Raw genomic sequence first — 21,615 nt, 5'->3', positions numbered from 1 at the left:
CTATTGATCACATCTTAAATTATTTGGCGCTTCAAACACAGGTCAAATTGATTAACCTACTTTTGTATTTAGATTGTGTGCATTGTTTTCAACGGCAAGACTCGTCTTCTCCTTGGCGGACGCAATCAACCGATCGTTTCCTCGGTATTGATAACCACGCTATCACCATGACAACAAACTTACCCTGTTGGACTCAATCATCCCCGTCCGTGCGTGAAACTTGACAGTTTTTAACCTGGCCCGCTCCTTCTTCTCCACTCTGCCCGCAGAACCGTCCAGATAAAGAGAACAGGGAAGAGAATCCGTTACACTCTGGAACTTGTGTGAGCACAAAGACAGATCCGAATTAAGGTCAGACCGCCGACGACTGAGGCTGAGAGAGGGTCATGAATTCTTCCATTATTCCAGTCTACCAAAAATGTAATTTCCGCTCTGTTACTTCCTATGAGCGTTCAGTACATCCCGCAGCAGGAGGAATAAGAGCATGCCAAGAGACAAGAGAAAGAGAATAAATAGCAATATCTGAACCGTATAACAGATACAGATATCGTTTCATCAGAAGTACAACCCTCTCTCCCGCCATGAACGCATATTTAAAGCACCCCCATTCCAGGCGTTACCTCGTGACCAGAACGGTGGCAGCGGTTTGGTTTTAACCCCTGGGAAATGTTACCTTTTCTTGCTGGGAATGACCCCGATCTGGTCGCTCTCGCCGTGTGGCGTGACGAGCCGCGCCTGCCACCACTCATCATCAGAGGCGTTGATGACGTGGAGGATGTCCCCGTACGAGAAGCTCAGACCCTGGCTGGGCAGACAGCTGTCCCTGGTGCGGTCATAGTCAAACAGGGCTCTGCAGAAACAACAAAGATCCACGTTTTAGTAGGGATGCACCAATAGGCCATTTTCTTGTCGCATAAGCTACCATGAGCATCATACTACGTTCTACTAGTATACCAAGTGTTCTCGGACACTTGGTATACTAGTAGCTTAACCCCGGAGGCAGCTCATAAAGCCAGTGCTGTCCTTTCACCAAAATATCCTACTGTATATATTAAGATGTTTAAATTATTATGGAGTTTCACACTCACTTCAAATCCGATTGTAAAATAGTTTAGCGAATGTCAGCTGTACCGCTGACTGCTATCGAGATTAATGATAGATGCCGATGACAGAAATCGATAATTATAGGTCTATGAATGTCGTTGCATCCAATTGGCTCAGTGGATTTGATTGACAGATGCAGTCGTCCAATTTCAGCAGTGTTACACCTGTATGGATGCAATAAGAGGACTCTGTAGAGGAACAACATGTAGAACATGTCTAGCGACCATGGTGACTATGACAAAGAAGACACCATAGTGATCGATTCAACTGATTTATAGGAAAAATAAATTGTGTTACTTTTTGAGACGGAAATACCTTCTACCAAAGTACATACAAATATAGACAACGGTTCAGGCTACCGTTGTCATTGGAAAGGGAGGGGGGTTATTCAGTGGGTTGAAATAAGTAACCTCACCGCTAGCTGTAACTTAACTCTACCCACCGGACCCTTAAACGCATTCAAAGACAGGCGAGCGTTCGAAACTGACGCAGCTTCACTTCAGCACTGACAACGTTTACTGTACACCGCGTGTGTACGGGGTCCGTGTTTGTGTGTCCCGCAGCATATAGAGCTGTGCTGCTGACAATGCGACATTCAGCTGCCTTGAGTGTCTGGTTTTGAAATGAGATGCCTGCAACAGGCTTGATTATTCTGCCAGACGGGTCACCCAATACATCCAGCTTACAAGCAAAAGGTCCCACGGGAACACTGAGGTTATACAGTCCGATTAGTGAAAGGCAGTCAAAATAAGGAAGAAAATAAGTCCGATGCGGTAAATGTATCACCAGTTTGGTTGAGTGTTTCCGTGACACAGAAAGACCTTTGTTTCGAAATACCTTCCACAACATCCATGTAGAGTTCCTTTACCTTGTTCGACAAGTTGACCCACAGGTATTTGAAATAACATACAGACCTGTCTAACAGGTTCTCCCATATCCTGACCTACATCTACAGGCTAACCACTGTGCTTGATGAGAGCGAGACCGAGAGAGCGGCTCTGTAGGCATTAGTGCATTTACTCTTCTTGTGGCTTGGGGATTTTGGCCGACCTATTCTTGCCTTTACAAACAACAGCTGGTAAAGAATACATATAAAACCTACAATACCACTTGGTTTAACAAAAATAACAATGAAAGTAGGCCCGACACCTTCTTGTCAGTTTGTCTATTGGTCTCACTGGTCAGAAAATCTCTGGTGTTCCTTTCGCTAGGAAAATAGCGCTTCTTAATTCATTCTTTTCAGGGCCAGGAGGGAAATATTTAGACCTCATGTATTTCATTTTTGAGTGATAGGCTATATTGTGATAGAAAAAAACATTAATTATGTATAAAAACAATAGGGGGGACCTCAAATCATTGAATGTTTCATAGAAAGACGGTAAGTCGACGTCGTCTTTAACCGTCAAATCGTTGGGTCAACAGGATATTCCATTGGGATGATGGGGCTGCTTTATGAGTGATACAACTGAACTTAAGGATGAGCCAAGAAAACTAAACTGTGTCAACAGAATAATCTTTGTTGAATCTTAGTTGAGTACACATTGAAACTCTGGCCCGAACCGAGGTCGACCTGAACCAAGAAACGATCCAAAACTCACTGACTTCCTCCACTCAGCTCCTACAGGAGACTATCAGGATATTAAGGCTCCAAGGTTGGAGTGCTGCCAGTGCACTGTGGCGGATTTAGTTCATCTAGCGATAGTTTAATTGACTACCCCCCACCCAATCAACCAATCGATTGGTTGAAGTGTAGATCGAATTTCTATTCGTGACTACAGCCCCAAATGGATGTGAAACGGCAATGTGGTTCTAAAGATGAGACAGGGACACAGCCACCTCAGTGGTAGCATCACCCTAAGCTACTGTGTGTGCGTGTGCGTGTGTGTGTACACCTTTGAGGCTTAACGCCCCCACATTCCTGAGGCTGGGCTTGGGGAACAGGGCTGCTGCCACTGCCGCTGCTGGATAACTAGACAGCGTTTCCTACATAACTGTGGGCTTAGTCACCCATGCAGGAGGCTAGGCTAGGCTCTACATGCCTTGAAGAAGCGTCTCTATAAGAGCGCCATGACTCACAGTGGCAAACAGCTCCTACATCGATCTATCACCTTCCCTGGCGGGGGGGGGGGTGTCTGGGACAGTGAGAGTGAACCATACAACTTCTTGAACTGAATCAGGAAGGATTTATGAAGGCCAATGTGATTGTGAACGAAAGCAAACACAGCTATTTAAACAAAGGCAGAAAACGGTTGTGTGATCACGGTTTAGGGAAAAAGTGACGACTCAGCAAATGTATTCAAATGAGTCAGGATTCCCAATTACCTTGAACTGTGTGAGTGTGTGTGTGTGTGTGTTTAACAAGGCGGAAACGCAAGGACCAGTTGCACTAACTAAACTAATACGAACAGAACATGGCCGACATCTTCAAGTGTGCCAATACCCACGTTACAATGTGGACGTAACAAACTTAGCTTGTGGTCACTTTTAAATAAATCACTTTATTGAGGACTTGACTAACTTGAACAGTTCAGGTGAGACGGGGCTATTTGATCTGTTATGCAAACTACCTCAGAACAATCACTTTGCCGTTTATGACAACGGCTTTCAGCCTAGTATTCCAACGTTTGAGTGAGTGAGATAGTTTGTGAGTGAGATAGTGTGTGAGTGAGTGAGACAGTGTGTGAGTGAGTGATTGAGTGAGATAGTGTGTGAGTGAGGGCGATAGTGTGGGTGAGTGAAATAGTGTGTGTGTGAGTGAGTGTTTCAGCCTTACCTGACATAAAGGGAGCGCTTCTCACTGGTGCGCAGGGAGCCTGATCCAGAGCTCATGCTGCTGTTCATCATCTGTTCCCTCAAGTCGTGGATCTTGGACTCAAAGCGGCTGTACTCTGCACACAGACACACAACCACAGAAACAGATTTAGTGTGATGCACCAGTTGCAGTGCTGAAAGGACATGACGATTACTTAGGAAGTTGATCGATACTGAAAACACAAATTAATACACAGTTGTCGACTGAAAATAAATGTGACTCAGACAATGCAGCAGAACATCGCTTCACAACATGATAATGATACATTTTTTTATTATTTACAGTAGTAAATTGTCAATTTGCATCAACTACGTTCGCCTTTGTTCAACAATCTCAATAAAATAAATGACATATGTATACCCCGGTTTGTAATCAAATTTTTTCTGCATACAATTTGTTGTAGTAGCTGTTATCGCAATGCTTGCTGAATAATAATCCATATTGGCTCGGCCAATATGGATTATTGGGCGAGCCAAAAAAATCATTCTAATATCGTATTGCGAGGTCGCTGATGATTCTTGTCCTAGTAGGCCGGAGATAAACGTGCTCTTAACCATGCGTTCACGACGTGCTCAGGGTGGCTGCCTCATGTTCCCCGTGTCTGATGGGAGCGTTCGTTGTGCACGTCCACAGAAATTAGCGCTATGCTTTTTCACAAGATGCAATACCCACGTGAACGCTAGGGTGAGTATGGGTATGTGACAGGTCAGGGAGCAGGGTACAGTAGGCACAACATTCGAGACAATGGCGAAGACACCGCTGCTATTGCTGCTGTTTTTCCCCCTGACCTCAAACTAACCAAGATAGTAACCTCCCCAAATATTCAAGTAACATGCAAAGTACAAAGGCAGGTATGTCAACCATTCCGTTCATGCGTGGTCCACTTGAACGCATGGTTAAAAAGCAAGTTTATCCACGGCTTAACAGACCGTCACACCTGTGATGGGTGTTACTGTGTGTAACGTGTGTATAGCACACCAAAGTAAGCTAGTGATGTGACCCTTGTCCCTGTGGCCATTGCTGGAGGTCCATGAACTGTATTAATAAAAACGCTGATTAATGACCCCAGGAACGGCTCGCGCTCCATCACCGATCTGCCTCGCACGAGTCCCATAATATCTTGTGTCAGGTAGTTAATTACACCGATTAATTAAGCTGAAAATTGAGTCTCGATAGCGGTTCATAAAGGAGAGAGGGAGAGGAAAAAAAGAGCTCAGAGGAGGTAGATGACCATTTGTCATGGGTGTGTGAATCCAGTTGCTGCCTTGTGTATAAGCTGAGGATGGTATAACAAATCCACCTGGCCTGCTCATTAACAATGCGTTCATTAGCCGTGTATGTGTGTGTGTGTGTGTGTCCTGTCTACTGGAAGGCTAGAAAAACAAACGGAGGCGGCTCGAAACAAACTAAGACTAGCGCGCTAACATGGATGGAACACAAGAGTGCATAAAAGAGGAACGTGTCTCAACAAATAGGCAGTGCTACCCAAAATAGCTTTACGCATAAAAGGAATTTCACTAAATTCCCACCACAAATGTAAAGCAATTTAAAAAATAAACATGTTCAACTACACTTTAGCGTATTGACACCGTCTTTGCTCACTACTGACTGAGGGTATCCCTGTTATTGCATCATTATATAAAAAAAGAAAAAACATAACATAATAGGTCTGTAAAAACAGACCTAGCCAAGTGATTGGACTCAACCATTCCATTAACTGCCATACCGCACACTCCTACCTTAGGTCTTCCTGCCTTACTCCATTGTTGGCAAGCCCCTCTTCTTCCAACGCACAAGCAGCGTTCAAAGTCCAACACCTATGATAGTCCAACTCCGGCAAGCAGCCTCGAGAAACATGCCACCATACCTTGAATATTGCCGAGGTTACACCCCGGTGTGTCAGGTGTAAAACACAAGTTTCCGCCCCAGACAGATAACGTTCCCAGAGCGAAACCTGACGTGGATTCAAAGCAAACAGAAACCCCGCCTCAGGCCCCCTCGCGGGCCGGGCCGGGCCCCACCCCGCTGGAAGGAGTTAACAATACAGGCAGGGCAGGACGACAATACGGAGGTAACACGACACCACCACCTGAATGACAGTAACCACTAGCAGCGCCAAGCTGGGAGTGCACACCAAGACTCGGGGCCTGTATGCGGAAGCAGCCAGGCTCACTAGCACTCTTTACCCAACAGGAAGACTAAAGCAGCGATAAGACTAAAGCAGGCCGAGGGATAGGTGGGGCACAAGGATAAAGACCGGGTAAAACGGCGGACAGTAACGGCTTAATGTCGTCTTCAACAATGACCACACGACACGGGCGCAACAGATGGCTCAGCGCTCCGGTGGGAGGGGAGGGGAGGCGGTGCTGCAAGTTAAACAGGTGCAACAACACGGACAACTTCCCCTGGTGGTTGTTTGTTTTTTTTATCCCACAATTCAGCGCTTACCTCGACCACCAGATCCTTACCCTAACCTTGACTCCAGAAACCCTAATCTTTACCATCTTTAAACCAATACCTCAACCGTGCCTAGTACTTATCAACCCAACAATTGAATGTATCCTGGAGTTAACCACCAAAAGACTGGTGTCGATACAATGCTGGCAACAACCCATCCACATCGGAGGGCCTCTCCTCTTCGGGGGGGGGGGGGGTTACCCCTTTTTGAGGAAGACGCGTCGAGACCAATGAGCACGGGACACAAGAAAGAGCTCCAGTGAAAGAACACTGGACTAGGTCGACGGCGGCAGCAGCTGTAGCCTGGGGTCCGTAGCCTGTGGCGGTCACCTAGGGATTTAGGGGGGAACCCGATACAGGGGGGCACTCTTAAGCCGCACCGTTCTAGACTGGAACATGGAGATCATCGGATCACTGGCGGGGCACACACATGCTCTTGGGGCTCAGCTATATTAGAACGACCAAGGGAGAATCCCACTAGCCTTAAGATTGACCAAAGGGAAGCAAAGGGACAGACTAAATAGAAACTGGGTCATTTTGGTTATTATACCGCTCGTCCTCATTAGTTGGGAGGCCTTTTTTGGGGGAGCGCTTGCTTCTGTTCTAGTTATGTAACACGGCAGGTATTTAGATGTAGCGTGTGTGTGGTGTTGTATATTAATAGGAGACTGTGAGAGCCCATGGCTAGTTCAAACCAAGTGAACTACTGATTTTTGATCTTGTATGACTACAATTAATCAGACATGAAAACAATTACTTAGGGCCTCTTCACAGTTATAGTGTTAAGATTTCACATTGTGGTCATGTGCCATCTTCTTTACATGGTAGTTTAAATGCTAGTTCCTGATGGTCCACTAGTCACAACCGATAATGTAAATGAAGGATAAAAGCAAGGGGTATGGTGGTCCTTTAAACCCATGAAGAATAATATCCCAAGCTCGACTGGAGAAGAAAAGAAATGACACGGCTAACTATTCTAAACTTTTATTTTCATTTTCATTGTGAGTCTCCCTATCTGGCAGGCACCGACCTGGAGGCTTTGAGTTCTCTGTGGGAAGTTATCGCATTGTTTCCCCTACAATTTTTGTCAGCTGTCATGCTGAGGTGTGTGTAAGGTGCACTATGTTGAAGTACAAGTGCACACTGCACAGTGCTGATGTGCATGTGCACAGTTTGCGATGTTCTAAAGCAGTGTGTTGCGGTCAGTAATTTTCCACAATATTTCCAAAACAATAATGAAAATTGAGGGAGGTGCAGTAAGGGGCCCTCGTGATATTTGTCTTTAAAGAGATTTATTTTTTATTTAGGGCACCCAACATAATTTCTAATAAATATTATACTATTTATTTATATAGATATAATTTCTAATGTGAATGGCTGATTGCACTGGCGCAAGTAATCCAGCGACAGGGATGCACTACTTTTAGATACATGTAAGGGAAACGCGACTATGCCTGTATGATGATTCATGTCTAATTCACCAATATACATGTTTTTGTCCTCCACCTGCCTCTAGCTAGGGCTGAAACATTGGAAGATGTGCTTGATTGGCCATGGAGGTCTGGCATTTCCGCCACCATTCTTGGTCTTCTCTCATTTCCTAAATTGATGGGGTTTCTTCCGTAATTACACCCCTTTTAAAACAGTTTCACAGGGAAGCGTGCTGAACGGCATTCCCATCTTTTCCATTCACCCCAAGCCGGATGGCTCTAAGGACGAACAGCTTTTGGTGATGTTCCAGCCAGCCAACTGGGGGGGGGGGGGCGGCAGGAAGGACCCCCTGCTGGAAGCCCTGGTGACCACATGTAGTCCTTAATCGCTGGTGTTTCAGAGTTCTCCCCGACGACCAGAGTCGCAGGGCCCCTAGAGAGTGTGCTCTGTCCGGGCAGCCTGCCCAACGTAGATCACAGCTTGCACACCCAACACCAACCCACACCGTCTTGATAGCGCGCGCGCACACACACACACACACACACACACACACACACACACACACACACACACACACACACACACACACACACACACACACACACACACACACACACACACACACACACACACACACACACACACACACACACACACACACACACACACACACACACACACACACACACACACACACACACACACGGGGTATCTCCTGCTTCTCAACCACACCGGGCCGGCAGAGACACAGGGCCAGGGATCTTAAGGCACAAGTTGGGATGCAGGAAGTCAATCATTGGCCAGAGACTCATCGACTCATCTGTTAAGGCTGGTAAAGCATTATCTGCCGTGGCACAAACAGATCCAAAAGTGTCCTTCACTGTCCCCACAATGGTGGCACAGTGTCTAGTGGGGAAAAAAACGAATTGTTGGCAGAAGGAACAATGACTCCTTTCAAAGATGAATGCAATGTAGTGCAATATGTTGCTTGATTAGTGGGCATTGAGAGACTGCGTGGACTCACATGGATATGAATGAAGCGTTATGTATGGCAGCTTTGTTGCATATCTAGTCGGCTGCATGGGCGCATGCTGTGGTGCTGCCCACCATCTACAACCACCAATGTTTTGGTTTGTTTGTACATAAAAAAGAACAGCAACACTTCGGTAGCCTTTTGAAAGTGACCTTGAAACTGTAAACCTTATGGTTAATTGATTTAATTGGATTGGGAATATGCGCTTAAAAGTATACTTCATTTTTTGGGTTATTATTACCAAAATACACAATTCGGTGGGACGTAAATGTATCCAATCCTTTGTTGTTTAACCGTAAGGGCAGCAACAACAGAAAAAAAACTCAGCAACCTGCTACACATTCCAATACTACATCACAATATCACCTTTTTGGGGGGGGGATTTAGGATATTAAAAAGAGAAATGTTAAGTACAAAGACGTTAATTATGTGTATACCTCCACAAAGTTACGACTACTCCTTGGTACAGGATTCCAGGAATCCACCAGTCAATCAAATGTCAAAAGTGTTTATTTCACTTGTTGAATAAACCTAAATCTTGTTATGTCCACAACACAAAATCTCTGTCAACACACGATGATACACCTGTTTTCCTATAACTCAAACGATCGGTCTGACTTCCAGAATGAAGCCTGAAGGTGTGCTGAACTATCCCACCAATGTATTAACCTGACGTGACATCTAGAGCCGTTTACATTAAATCCAACCAGCCTACCTGAAACCCCATCGAGGCTGAAACGTTGGTGATCGAAGACGCCCGTAGTCCCATTACCAATCCATATTAACGCTTTTAACAAATACAATGAATTAAAAACACACATTGGTTGCGCCTCACTGAAGAGTTAATAAAGATCAGCGTCTTAGCGAAGTATATTTTGCGTCATTGGGTCAGTTCAAAAAGCTAAGAATAGTAACGTTAGCCCACGGACCTGATCCAAAAACTCAAAACAATAAAGCCTATAGTCTGAACTATGCCGGTTTGTAAGTTAACGTATTTCTCGCAGCCGAGAAAACAGGTCAACAAGGAAACGGTCTCACCTTAATGTCGAGGGGCTTTTGATTTATATCGCATTCGGAGCCGGTTGTTTCTTCACCGAGCCATTATGAGAATTCATGCCGCTTCTGCCCTGCTGCTTGTTGTATCCGAGCCCATCCCCCATCCGCATTGGTAGCGAAGAGTTAAAAGTTTTTCCACCTTTGCTAATGTCGCCCCTCTTCAACTTGACTCCCGAGTCCCATTCAATAAGGTATACGGTATTCTACTCTCCGCTTGACCAGTTTGCTGGTCCCCTGTGTCGCTAGTTCCTTGTCCCAGACATGCACTGTTACAGAGGCAGAGCGAGAGAGCCTGGTCTAGGCAACGGAAGACAACAGCGTTTCGTTTGCCCGCCTTGCAGTTTGCCCGACACTTCAGACTGCTAATAAAGGTACCGCCCCTGAACCTGAATACGTCTAGAATTGGCCTATCAGTGGCATTATGCTTATTTTCAACAGACAAGGTACAGTACATAAACGTCACGTAATGACTTTGTACTTTTCAATTTAATATATATTTTTACACTCTATTGGTTATGCTGAATAAATACAATCCTTTATTTAATTATTTATTTTTCACCCTGCATTTGGTGGACATTTTGCTGCACTTCAAAACAGATGAAAAGATGGCCAGACTGTACAACACAATTGACCGTTCAACTTATGAAGTATATTATGATAATATCTTGTTAACTGACTATTTTCAAACAAGGACCAAAACAAGTATCTGGCTTACTTGATAATCATTAAATGTAATTAGTATCGTTTAAATGTTTGCTGCTGCATATGTGAAAATATTCGCCCCAACTTACAATCAAACAAGTATTTGGATAACAACGTACTACCATTTAAATAAATACATACATACATCTTTAATATGTATTCCCTACCTTCAGGGCGATACTGAGCGATAATGGTGACCGTCTGCCCTGCCCGCTTCAGAGCCGCCGCCGCCTGCTCGTGCGTCGCATTCCTCAGGTTCACCCCGTTCACCTGCAACAAAGATGGCCTCTTAGCACTCAGACCCAGGTGAGGGGCTCTGAGTGGGCTGTCCGGTTAGGGGAAGACCAAACAGGATATACACAGCCGCTGGTTGTGATAAGCAACTTCGGCCCTCCGTGAGGAGGACTTACACCCCCCTGCTGTGAGAAAACTAAATAAAAATAAGTCTCTAGTCTCAAGGGGGGGAGGACATACGACACCGGCCCACCCCTGAGAGATGTTCCTCTCGCCACTATTTGAAGTGCTATTGATGATTGTATTCCTGCGATTTACACGAAATAGTGCACAGTGTATTATATGTGTCCACAAGTGGTGAGGGATGAGAGAGAGAGAGAGAGAGAGAGAGAGAGAGAGAGAGAGAGAGAGAGAGAGAGAGAGAGAGAGAGAGAGAGAGAGAGAGAGCGAGAGAGAGAGAGAGAGAGAGAGAGAGAAAGACAGAGAGAGAGAGAGAAAGAGAAAGAGAAAGAGAGAGAGAGGGAGAGAGAGAGAGAGAGAGAGAGAGAGAGAGAGAGAGAGAGAGAGAGAGAGAGAGAGAGAGAGGGAGAGAGAGAGAGGGAGAGAGAGAGAGAGAGAGAGAAAGAGAAAGAGAAAGAGAGATAAAGAGACAAAGAGATAGTTTAGCAGCGTTTGACTCCCAGCCAGAGAAAGGTACTAGGATCTTGGTAGGTACTTGATCCCTAAAAGGTGTGCTTGGTAACCTGTGGGCATCCTTGAGCAAGACGCCGCCACTCCTTCAAGCCACCCGCTCGATGGAAGTCGCTTTAGATGAATACATAGATAGATATACAATACACATGGAATTAGTTCAAGTTAAAAAAAAACTTACTGAGAGGATGCGATCCCCCCGCCTCAGCTCGCCGCTGAGGTCGGCCGGCCCCCCAGCCAGGATGAAGGAGACGAAGATGCCCTCGCCGTCCTCTCCGCCCACGATGTTGAAGCCCAGCCCTGTGGAGCCCTTGTGCAAAAGCACCTTCCGTGGCTCCCTGCCAAACAGAGCGACAACGTCAGGACGCGGGGCGGGACTGGGGGCACAGGAGAGGAGTGAGGAGGGAGACAGAGGGGGGGGGGGGGGGGAGGGGGGGGGGGGACAGAGAGACAGACAGGGAGAAGGAGAGACATAGAAAAACAGGTAAGACAGAAAGACACAACAAACAAAAAGGAGAAGGGGGTGGACAAACAACGTGCGTTTAATGTATTCTGTTTTGTTTACTTTGTGTGTGTGGTATCCAGGAGTCTAGGTTGTGTTCCGTGCATGAGGTAAGACATAATTTAGTCGATGGAATCAGTTCTTAACATTACGCAACAATAATTTCACCTCAAACATGTACATTAATTACATGTAATAGCAGCAGCAACAACAATGTTCAATAATAGCAGAAAAACAAACACGAGATTATCGAGAACAGTTATGACAGCCAGAATACTGTTGTAGCAATACATATTGCTATAAAAACCGAAACAGGCTATTCAGTCCATCTTGGTCACCAGAGGGTGTGAGAGATGGCAAACCAAAGACTAAAGGACATCAACAGCCTTCCGAGAAAACAGGTACACTCTGGAACACACACACACACACACACACACACACACACACACACACACACACACACACACACACACACACACACACACACACACACACACCAACAAACTGAAACACAGAAACAGACACTCACACAAACACACAAATACACACTCAAACACACACAGGAAAGCAGTCAGGGAACAATGCGTGGTTCCCATTAGTGGTCTTCTCTGGCAGTACTCAGAAACAATCCCTGTTTTGTGTCTAATGGCCCTGCGCTGCTATTTGGACTACCTTTCTAATCACTGGAAGCCTCCTCAGCAACGTAAAAGTTGTGCAGCCTACTTATGACCACGTTGGAAAAAAGCCTCTTCACAGCACTAAAATAAGCTGAAGAGACGCAGGAAGTTTGAAATGACTTTGGTAGTGCGCATTGTTAACTACTTCTGGAGTTGGAGGGTGCTAGCATAGCGTTTATGAGCAGTTCAGGGGGGACGTGCAGAGCGGAAAATCTTTGCGTCCTCTTGAGATAATAGCATTTTGACTCAGAGTTCCAACTATATGGAAAAAATAAGAAGGAGAGCATATAAGCAGAACAGCTACATAGAGGCTAGAGGACATTTAGAAAATAAATTAAGATTGGGGATATTTTGGGTTATATTATAAATACAGTAACTGATAGAGTAACTTCTTTGCACCAACTATTTTCTCATGTTTCATGTTTCAATAGTACCCTTACATTAACAAAAATAGGAAGATACATGAAGGAATTGTTTGGTATAAACAACGCATCCGTCTTAAACGTCTTGAAACCACCGAAGCTCAAAAGACAAAAAACATTGTACTCCATCTTGAGTGTCATTGCCCCCACCCCCCTCTCTCGGCAAGCCACACGGGGTCTCCATGGTTACCTTGGGTTGATGTGCTTGCATTTCCTAACCGTGCGTTCAGGCAAAGTCCTCACCAGCGGCATGGAGGAAGATATGTTCACGGTGAACATGGCGGCTAAGAAAGAAATCGCCCTGCTACGAAGGGTCCCTCTCTCTCCCTCTCTGTCTCTGTCTCTGTCTTTCCTTCTCACCCTTTCTCTCTCTCTGGGCTGGCGCGCTGCGGGAACACATACTTTCAGAGGCAGTACCGGAGAAAGGGCTGTGGTGTTGCTTTATCTCAGACCGGGGTGACTTGTGATGCAAAACAGCTTCCAGCTGTCAGAAACACTTTTTTTTCCCACATCATCATCATCATCATCATCATCATCACCGACCGGGGGCGGAAAAAATTAACCCTCGCCCGCCCACACGGATGATCTCCTGCCTCTATTCCCGTAGGAAGCAGCATCCGGATAAAAAAAACGAATTTCCTCCCCGGGCTAACAGCCGCCAGGATCTTCCGTCTGCAAAGAGGGACCATGTGTCACATCAAAACCGACAGGATTGGGATGCGTGGCGTTGGAGGTCATCCAAGTCTCAATCTGTACAACGCTCCGCTCTCTCTCTCTGCTGCGGCCCCCGTTGCTCCATGCCCTCTCTCTCCACAAATACACACACACACACACACACACACACACACACACACACACACACACACACACACACACACACACACACACACACACACACACACACACACACACACAGACAAGCGGGGACACACACACACAGACACACACACAGACACACGCACACAGCATTCCTGTCTGTCAGCCCCAGCTCCTCTGGAGACTGCTGCAGACAGATTCTTAACAGCTCCCCCAGCTAATTCATCAAAAGTATACACAGCGCAAGGGAAACACACAAACCCTAACATGACATTCAGGGGACGTTTGATGTCACTTCCTTCGAGCCTCTGACCTGACAATAAGGTGGAAAGCCGGTCGCATGAAAGGCTCCAGAATCCCAACTGTGATGCAGTCAGACGACCAAGGGCGGTTTATTATATTATTGGCAGTGGTGGCCTCCGTCCGTGGGAGATTGTGAGCGCTTCTGTGTACATGTGGGCGTGTGTGTTTAGGGAGGGGAGGGTTGGGAGGGGGTCCATTGTTATGGCATGTGCATGCAGGCCCACGTGCATATGAAGAGCAGTCCGGGGCAGCTCAACGTAAACAGGAGGGGATTCCAGTGGACTTCAGCAGCGGGATCAAGCGCTTGCTGCTCCATCATGTGACCGTCTCTAACCCAACCCCGGCCCCCCAACTCCGACCCAACCACCAACTCTCCTCCCCCTTTTCATCCCTGAGGAATGGCAACAGTTCTAGTGCTGTAAACGCCTTTCTCTACACACACACACACACACACACACACACACACACACACACACACACACACACACACACACACACACACACACACACACACACACACACACACACACACCTGCTGTGCTGTTGATGTTGGGGTAGTCCTAATGCTAAATATGGGCGGTGCTGCCCTGGGCTGTCCTCAGTTATTGGCTCTGCTTCACTGATTAATGGTGGACATTGCAGATGGACACCATTTTCCCAACAAACAGACGCCACCTTCTCACAGCTCTCTCTCTCTCTCCCTCTCTCTCTCTCTCTCTCTCTCTCTCTCTCTCTCTCTCTTCCTTCCCTGTATGTACCATATCTCTCTTGTAGGATCAGAGAAAGATAAATAAACTCCCAGACTACCAGATCCTGCTTGCTTCATGCAAAGGCCCTCGTAACTTAGATTGAGGGGCAAGGCTTTTGACAGTGAGGACCTCTTCTTCACATTCTCACAATCTGATCTTTGATATATAATATAACATGGAGGTGTGGGGTGTTGTCAGAGGTGGGTGCTGCAGCCCCAGCTAAGACGACAGACGGTTTAAGATAATTCAAGCTTTGCTGAGGCTAAGAATAAAGGAGGCGTGATGAATGATTAACAGTTGAGACTCAAGGACTCCCGATGAATATGCTATGATTGCCTGCTGCATGCTATATTCTGTACTTGGTGTAAGTGTGTGTGTGTGTCACTGCAGGGGAAAGTAAGCCTCTGGCTCGTCGATGACGTCTCTTGACGATCAGGTCAAAGGTTTCCAGGAATGCACCGTGTTAAAGATTAGCTTGCTTGCGGCGGCTGTGCTTATCAGGCACACTCTACGAGAGACATGTCTAATGGCGTCGTCCAGTGTGTATAACTACTGCTGCCAAACTCAAACTCTAAGGAGCGAGGTTATTTGTTTGGCTACTGCATTAACGCCCTTGCAAGCCCAGCATGCATGCGCAAACACACACACACACACTCCCACGCACACGTTCAAAGATAACGACTTCATGGACTTCTTCCATCCTGAGTGAGGGAAGTACAGTCCACAGAATGGCAGAGATAAAGAACCAGACCAAGACACAAAACAAGATGGTGGCATGAGGATACAGACAGAAGATGTCCATCTACAGAGTAGTATCAAATGGAGGGGGGGGGACTGTGTGTGTGAGTGTGTGCGTGCATGTGTGTGTGTGTGTGTGTGTGTGTGTGTGTGTGTTTGTGTGTGTGTCTGCGATGACACCAATGAGGGGGACGCACAGATGGACAGAGACCAATGCGTGCTCTGAGTCATCTTCACAAGCATCATACTCCACTTGTTGTGCAGCCGGTGCTTACTATAGAATCCATGTTAAACTAACCCCGGTGAGAGGTAAGCTGCTGCAGCATGGACCCTTGGCACATGCAACATGCCACATATACATACAATATATATAAATACATAAATGTTTGTATACAGACATATATGAATGTTTGTATATAGACATATATATATATATATATATGATTGTCTGAACAGCTTTTAAGACACAAAGTGATGTGGAGACCAATAGTAGTAGAGTAAATCATTCTGGTTTTCTGTATGTGTTCTAAAACATAATGCTGCTCGCGAACATGGTTTAGTATATATATTGGCCCTTTTCTCTTAACAATTAATTACTGAATCAAATTCATCAAATACTAAATGTTTACCTGCGTGTGTGTGTGTGTTAAAACGTATAATCCATAATATCAACATCCTACCCCAAAGACACCCTATGTGATGCAGATATTGGAGTCATTTGCATGCCAGTGCTCCGCGTCGATGTGATATTGCCGCTGTGGGGCGTGGTCTGAGGAGGTGCTCGTGGAGGCTGGAAGGAGCCGTCTCCTCTCCCCTGGCTGTCAGCGTGACTTGGCCCGACGCTCATCTGCTCTGACCGCCATCCACCTCTGTTGTCAGTCATGATGTCATCCGCTCTCTCTCTCTCTCTCTCTCTGCTCTAAAGCAGACATGAAAGAGAAACCCACGGAGGGCCAACAGGTGCTGTCACAGGGACACTTAGAGTGTGTCGGCCAGCGCTGCTTCGCTCCTGATTTATGGGAGGACTGCTAGACTATAGGAGTGACTGTATACCCATGAGGATGTGGGTGAGTGTGGGTTTTTGCATTTGTGCTTGGGTCTATGCATATGTGTGTGTCTGATGATGTGTTTTGGATTGTTATGAGCTGTGTGCGCACAAGTGTGTTAGATGTTTTGTGCATGTGTTTATATGTATGTATGTATGTATGTGTACCTGTGTGTGTGTTTTTGTGTGCACGTGTGTGTATGTGTTTATGTGTGTGTGTGTGTGTGTGTGTGTGTGTGTGTGTGTGTGTGTGTGTGTGTGTGTGTGTGTGTGTGTGTGTGTGTGTGTGTGAGTGTGTGTGTGTGTGTGTGTGCGTGTGTGCGTGCGTGTGTTTACATGCGTGTGTGTTTATGCGTGTGTGCATGTGTGAAAATGTCTGCATGACTATGTGTTCCTTCGTGTGTGTCAGCACATTATGAGTCGGTGCCACCATACCAGGGCGGGGCGTGTGTGTGTGTGTGTGTGTGTGTGTGTGTGTGTGTGTGTGTGTGTGATGGTTGCTGGCAGCCCGGGCCGCTTGTGTGATGAACGGGGGTGGGTTGTGGTTAAGGAGGGGGAGGGGGTCGGAGACTATGGCCTGGTTTCCCCAGCAGTGTGTGGATGAATCATGACAGCTGAGGGAATGTCCGCTGAACCCTGGCTGGCTGGCTCATGCGACTGCGCCTTCCGCCAATATATGCATGGTAACAGCAGCGGGCCGTGTGTATCTTTACATGAGTGGAGCAGTGGGCTGACGCGTCGGGGCCCCATGTGCAGGCACGTTCAGGCAAAGGGGGGCCAGGTTCAAACACACTTTTCCTCGCGGTGTTCTGAAACCACCGCTGCATGCCACCTGATCTATGGCTCCTAACCAACCCGCTTGGTGAGATGTAAAGACAGACCCCCCCCCCCCCTCACACACACACACACACGCACGCACACACACACACACACACACACACACACTGGCAACAGACACACGAGCCTAAGAGGCAGACAAACAGTAAGCACATTTTGACATTGATGCATGAAAACGTACCTGGCAGTAAACTATTTACCAATCGGCCACTTTGACGTTCTGCAAATACATTAAATGCACACGGCGGGCCAACACACACACACATCAATTCATTAATTCCCCTCAGAAAGGTGATGGATGAGCACAGCATGGCGGAGTCCCTGTGCAAACACACACACGGCTCACAACGCCTCTGGCCGCGGCCTTGCGGCGACGGTAATTCATCGACAAACAAACCGAGGAAGGTACGAGGGGCGTTCTTCTCTCTAAATGAGTATCGATGTTTGCATGGCCCACCAGAGACAGGGCGGTCCTGCCAGGGCCTCATGCTATGGGTTTTTTTTTTAGTCTTGGTGGCAGATTGTGTTGAGCAGCTTGCGGGAGCAGAAGGCCTGCATGCACTGCGCTCTTGTTCGGGGGGGTGTGTTCGCACAGGTAGGAATCCGTTCGCACGCGGGCTGCTCACTGAACTGTGTTTTACGTTCGGTTTCATAGATTGAATACGAAGTAGGGAATGTTCTGCTTGATATTAAGTGTATACTTCATTATTTCGAATGAAGGACAGTGGGGATGCCAATGTTTCTTCGTTGCGGCGAATGCAACGGATAATTTTAAGTAATAATTTGGGCATAATTAAGAAGATATTTTTGTTTTCTAGTAATGGTGGTTTGGTGTGGTTTTGTGCAAATCCTCTCAGAAGAACCAAACAGAATGTTATCATTCTCTGCGTCCCTACACTCTCCTCCACTCTGCCAGTGTCCAAATTAATCCCTCGCAATGAGCTGCCCCATTGATCTACTGGCGAGAGAAGCAGTCATCTGCCCCCGACCCTTTCACCTGCCCCTGGCCCCGTCACCCGACCACCGCTGCTCTGGCAGGGGGCTGGCGGCTGGCGGCCCAGATGCCAGGCACCATGAGTGGGCTGAATGTGGGCTGGAGGGGGCGGGGGGGGGGGGGGGGGGGGGGGGGGGGGGGGGGGGGGTGGGGGGGGGGGGAGAGGGCTTAGTGAGAGAGTACCTGGCGGGGAAGGGGGGTGGAAGTTGGCACGGGGAGACAGGGGAAAGGCTGTAGCCTGTGTCCGGGCACGCCCCTCTGTAGAGGGCCTGGGGCACCTTGCCCTCCCCAGGTTTGTGGATGACACTGTAAATAGGTTCAGCCCTGCCGATGGGGGGTGGGGGGGGGGGAGGGGAAGGGGGTTGGGGGGGATACAGAAAGCACAGTGAACGAGACAAGAGCAGGACACGTAGAAGACACACACACACACACACGTACACACAAACATACCAGACTAGACAAGACTGGACAAATGCACACACGATGCACGTAGACAGGGGGCGGGGCTTCAGGGATAAGGGAGGCACCGCTGATAAAGGTCATCGGTTTCACGACCGTTGGAAGCACACAGACACACACACACCCACACACACACACACTCTCCCTCCGCCTCAATCTGTAGGTTAGGATTACGCAAGACCTCCAGGAGGCTTACGTCAGGCCTCTGTGTGTGTGACTTCTCATTCTGCGGGTTTTTTCGTTCAACCGACAGCACCTCATTTTCTCTTCCTCTCTTTAATAATCTTGCTTGGTGTAACACTAACGTAAGGCCTATCTAAAGAATAAGCGTTCCATTGGAATGGGATCAAGAAATAGCATATTGAGATATGGTGGTTACTTTGGAGAAAAGAATAAGTTACCATTGCCTGGCAATCTTGTTTGACTGCAAAAAAATATTTGACGTAGAAAAATAGACGGATAAATAAAACGACTCGTTCGACCCTTGGCAAATCAGGAAAAGATAGACAATCATTGAGAAACAACAACAACAACCAAAGAAGAAGAAGAACAACAACAACAGCAGCAGAGCAGCCCAGGACTGACCTGGTGAAGTCCTCCTCTCCCAGCATGTGGCGGGGGACCGGGGAGTACCTAGAGGGTGTGACCCCGCCCCCCTGGGGCGGGGCCTGGTACACCTGCTTGGGCTCCATGGCCCCCATGTAGCCGTGGCCCACGTGGTTCTCCACCAGGGTCGGGAAGGCTGGGGGGAGGGCCATGCCAGCAGAGGGGGGGAAAGAGGAGATGATTACAACAGCAATGACCATAATAGCACCAGCACACCACCACCCACCACATCCCACAGTACCACCGCCACTCCCGGGGCGTCTGAAAGGTCACGTTTATTCCACGGCTAAAATAGGCGGAATTGGTTTCCCCGGAGCGGAACATTTTACATTGAACGATCTTCTGCTGTTGTTTTTGATATTTTATAAGGTAGAGGCAACGGTGTGAATCAAGATGTGATATCTTAACAATAGACATCTCACAAAAGTGAAAACCACCCCCTGAGGACTCTTTTTGGGATTATTTCGAGACTTCCATGGAAACGACACAAAAACACGGGCCACAAATCTAAATCACCTGACTGTGGGTCACACGGGCTTAAAGCCCAGCGCCAGTCCAAGCACCTCGCTTTAAAATAGAAAGCAGGACAAAGTGCAGCTATGTATGGATTTGCATAAGACTGGGTGGCTCGGATATGGAGACAGTTCTGTGGGTTTCTGTCGGAGGCTGCAGCACTTCAGAGTGGGCTTCTGTGAGCAGGTGGGATGTGAGAAAGCTTCCACACTTAGTGGGAGGTAGAGAGATCTGGGCTTGTTGTTGCTGTGGGCAGCAGCAGGGGTGTATGTGTGTGTGTGTGTGTGTGTGTGTGTGTGTGTGTGTGTGTGTGTGTGTGTGTGTGTGTGTGTGTGTGTGTGTGTGTGTGTGTGTGTGTGTGTGTGTGTGTGTGTGTGTGTGTGTGTGTGTGTGTTTGCGTGTGTGTGTGTTGGTATGTGAATGTGTATAAATATACATGTGTGAGTATTTTTGTGTGTGCCTGCACAAATCCTGTATCTATGTGTGTGGATGAGTGGAGCGAGAGTTGGTGTGTCTTTCGTGTGTGTGTGTGTTTGTGTGTGAGTGGAAAGAGTATTGTGTCCAACAAAAGCACTACAAAGGAAATTCTATACACCACTATTGGACATATTGCAGATTTTAGCTAAAAACGTAGGTTAAATCAAAATTCACAAGTACTCGAACCAGCCTGTTAGAAATCTGACCTACACCTTAATGACATGTATTTGGATACACTGTGCATCGCTTTGGATATAAGAGTCTGCTTCAGGAGTAAATAGTTGAATCGATAAAAAATAACCGTTAGATCTTGTTGTATTCAGAGAATACAAGTAAACAGACACGATGACTAATATGATAAGAGATAGTTTAACATGACAACCACATTGAATAACAGGAGGAGGATGAGGTGGAGGAGGAGAGGAGGAGAATGAGGAAGAAAAGGAGGAAGAGGAGGAGCAAGAACACGATTGTGAGGAAGAGGAGGAGGGTTAATACGACGAATACAAGGAGATGGAAGAAAAGGAAGGACAACCAGGAGGAGGAAGTGAAAGACGAGGAAGAGCAGGAGGAAGAAAAGGAGGAGGAGGAAGACAAATATAGGGTGGAAGAGGACGATGACGGCGGACTGGAAGGAGGGAGGCGAAGGAGATACGTACTGCTTGAGTAGTCCGGGGGAGCGTACATGTCGTTGAGGTGCACGGGGCCCGACTTGGCCACCTTGAGGTACACCATGTCCGAGGTGTTCTTGAGCGCAGCCACCGCCTCCTCGTGACGCACATCCTGCAGGATGATGTTGTTCACCTGGACGCCCACAGGGGTAGGAAGAGGGTCAAACACACCCACGACGACACGCTTGTTCTGAGTGCTGCCATCTAAAGCCATCAAAACTTGATGGTAGACTTCCTGTCGTACTGTGGCTGGACAATAAAGTTATCTGAACCTGAAGCGTTAAGTG

General features: G+C 47.2%; 1 protein-coding gene across 8 annotated transcripts in view; it reads right to left on the bottom strand.

Annotated features, from left to right (window-relative positions):
• The window catches only part of dlg3 (discs, large homolog 3 (Drosophila)), a 74,170-nt gene that overhangs the window by 6,828 nt on the left and 45,727 nt on the right, over positions 1-21,615 (bottom strand). For 3 of the 8 annotated variants that reach the window (XM_056600538.1, XM_056600537.1, XM_056600539.1), the window contains 7 exons: positions 21,317-21,461; positions 19,647-19,821; positions 11,701-11,896; positions 10,763-10,865; positions 3,878-3,992; positions 674-850; positions 184-259 (listed from right to left, as the gene is read on the bottom strand). In XM_056600538.1, coding sequence (XP_056456513.1) covers positions 184-259; positions 674-850; positions 3,878-3,992; positions 10,763-10,865; positions 11,701-11,896; positions 19,647-19,821; positions 21,317-21,461 — 987 coding nt within the window. Of the gene's footprint in view, positions 1-183; positions 260-673; positions 851-3,877; positions 3,993-5,655; positions 6,079-9,875; positions 10,624-10,762; positions 10,866-11,700; positions 11,897-13,310; positions 13,636-19,646; positions 19,822-21,316; positions 21,462-21,615 lie in introns of those variants that run through there. The other 5 variants (XM_056600536.1, XM_056600540.1, XM_056600541.1 and 2 more) reach the window with 5 other exon arrangements.

Source organism: Gadus chalcogrammus, chromosome 10 (genome assembly GCF_026213295.1).
Source record: "Gadus chalcogrammus isolate NIFS_2021 chromosome 10, NIFS_Gcha_1.0, whole genome shotgun sequence".
Lineage (NCBI taxonomy): Eukaryota > Metazoa > Chordata > Actinopteri > Gadiformes > Gadidae > Gadus > Gadus chalcogrammus.
Note: the sequence above shows the minus strand (reverse complement) of the source record. Positions and strands in the feature narration are given on the sequence as shown.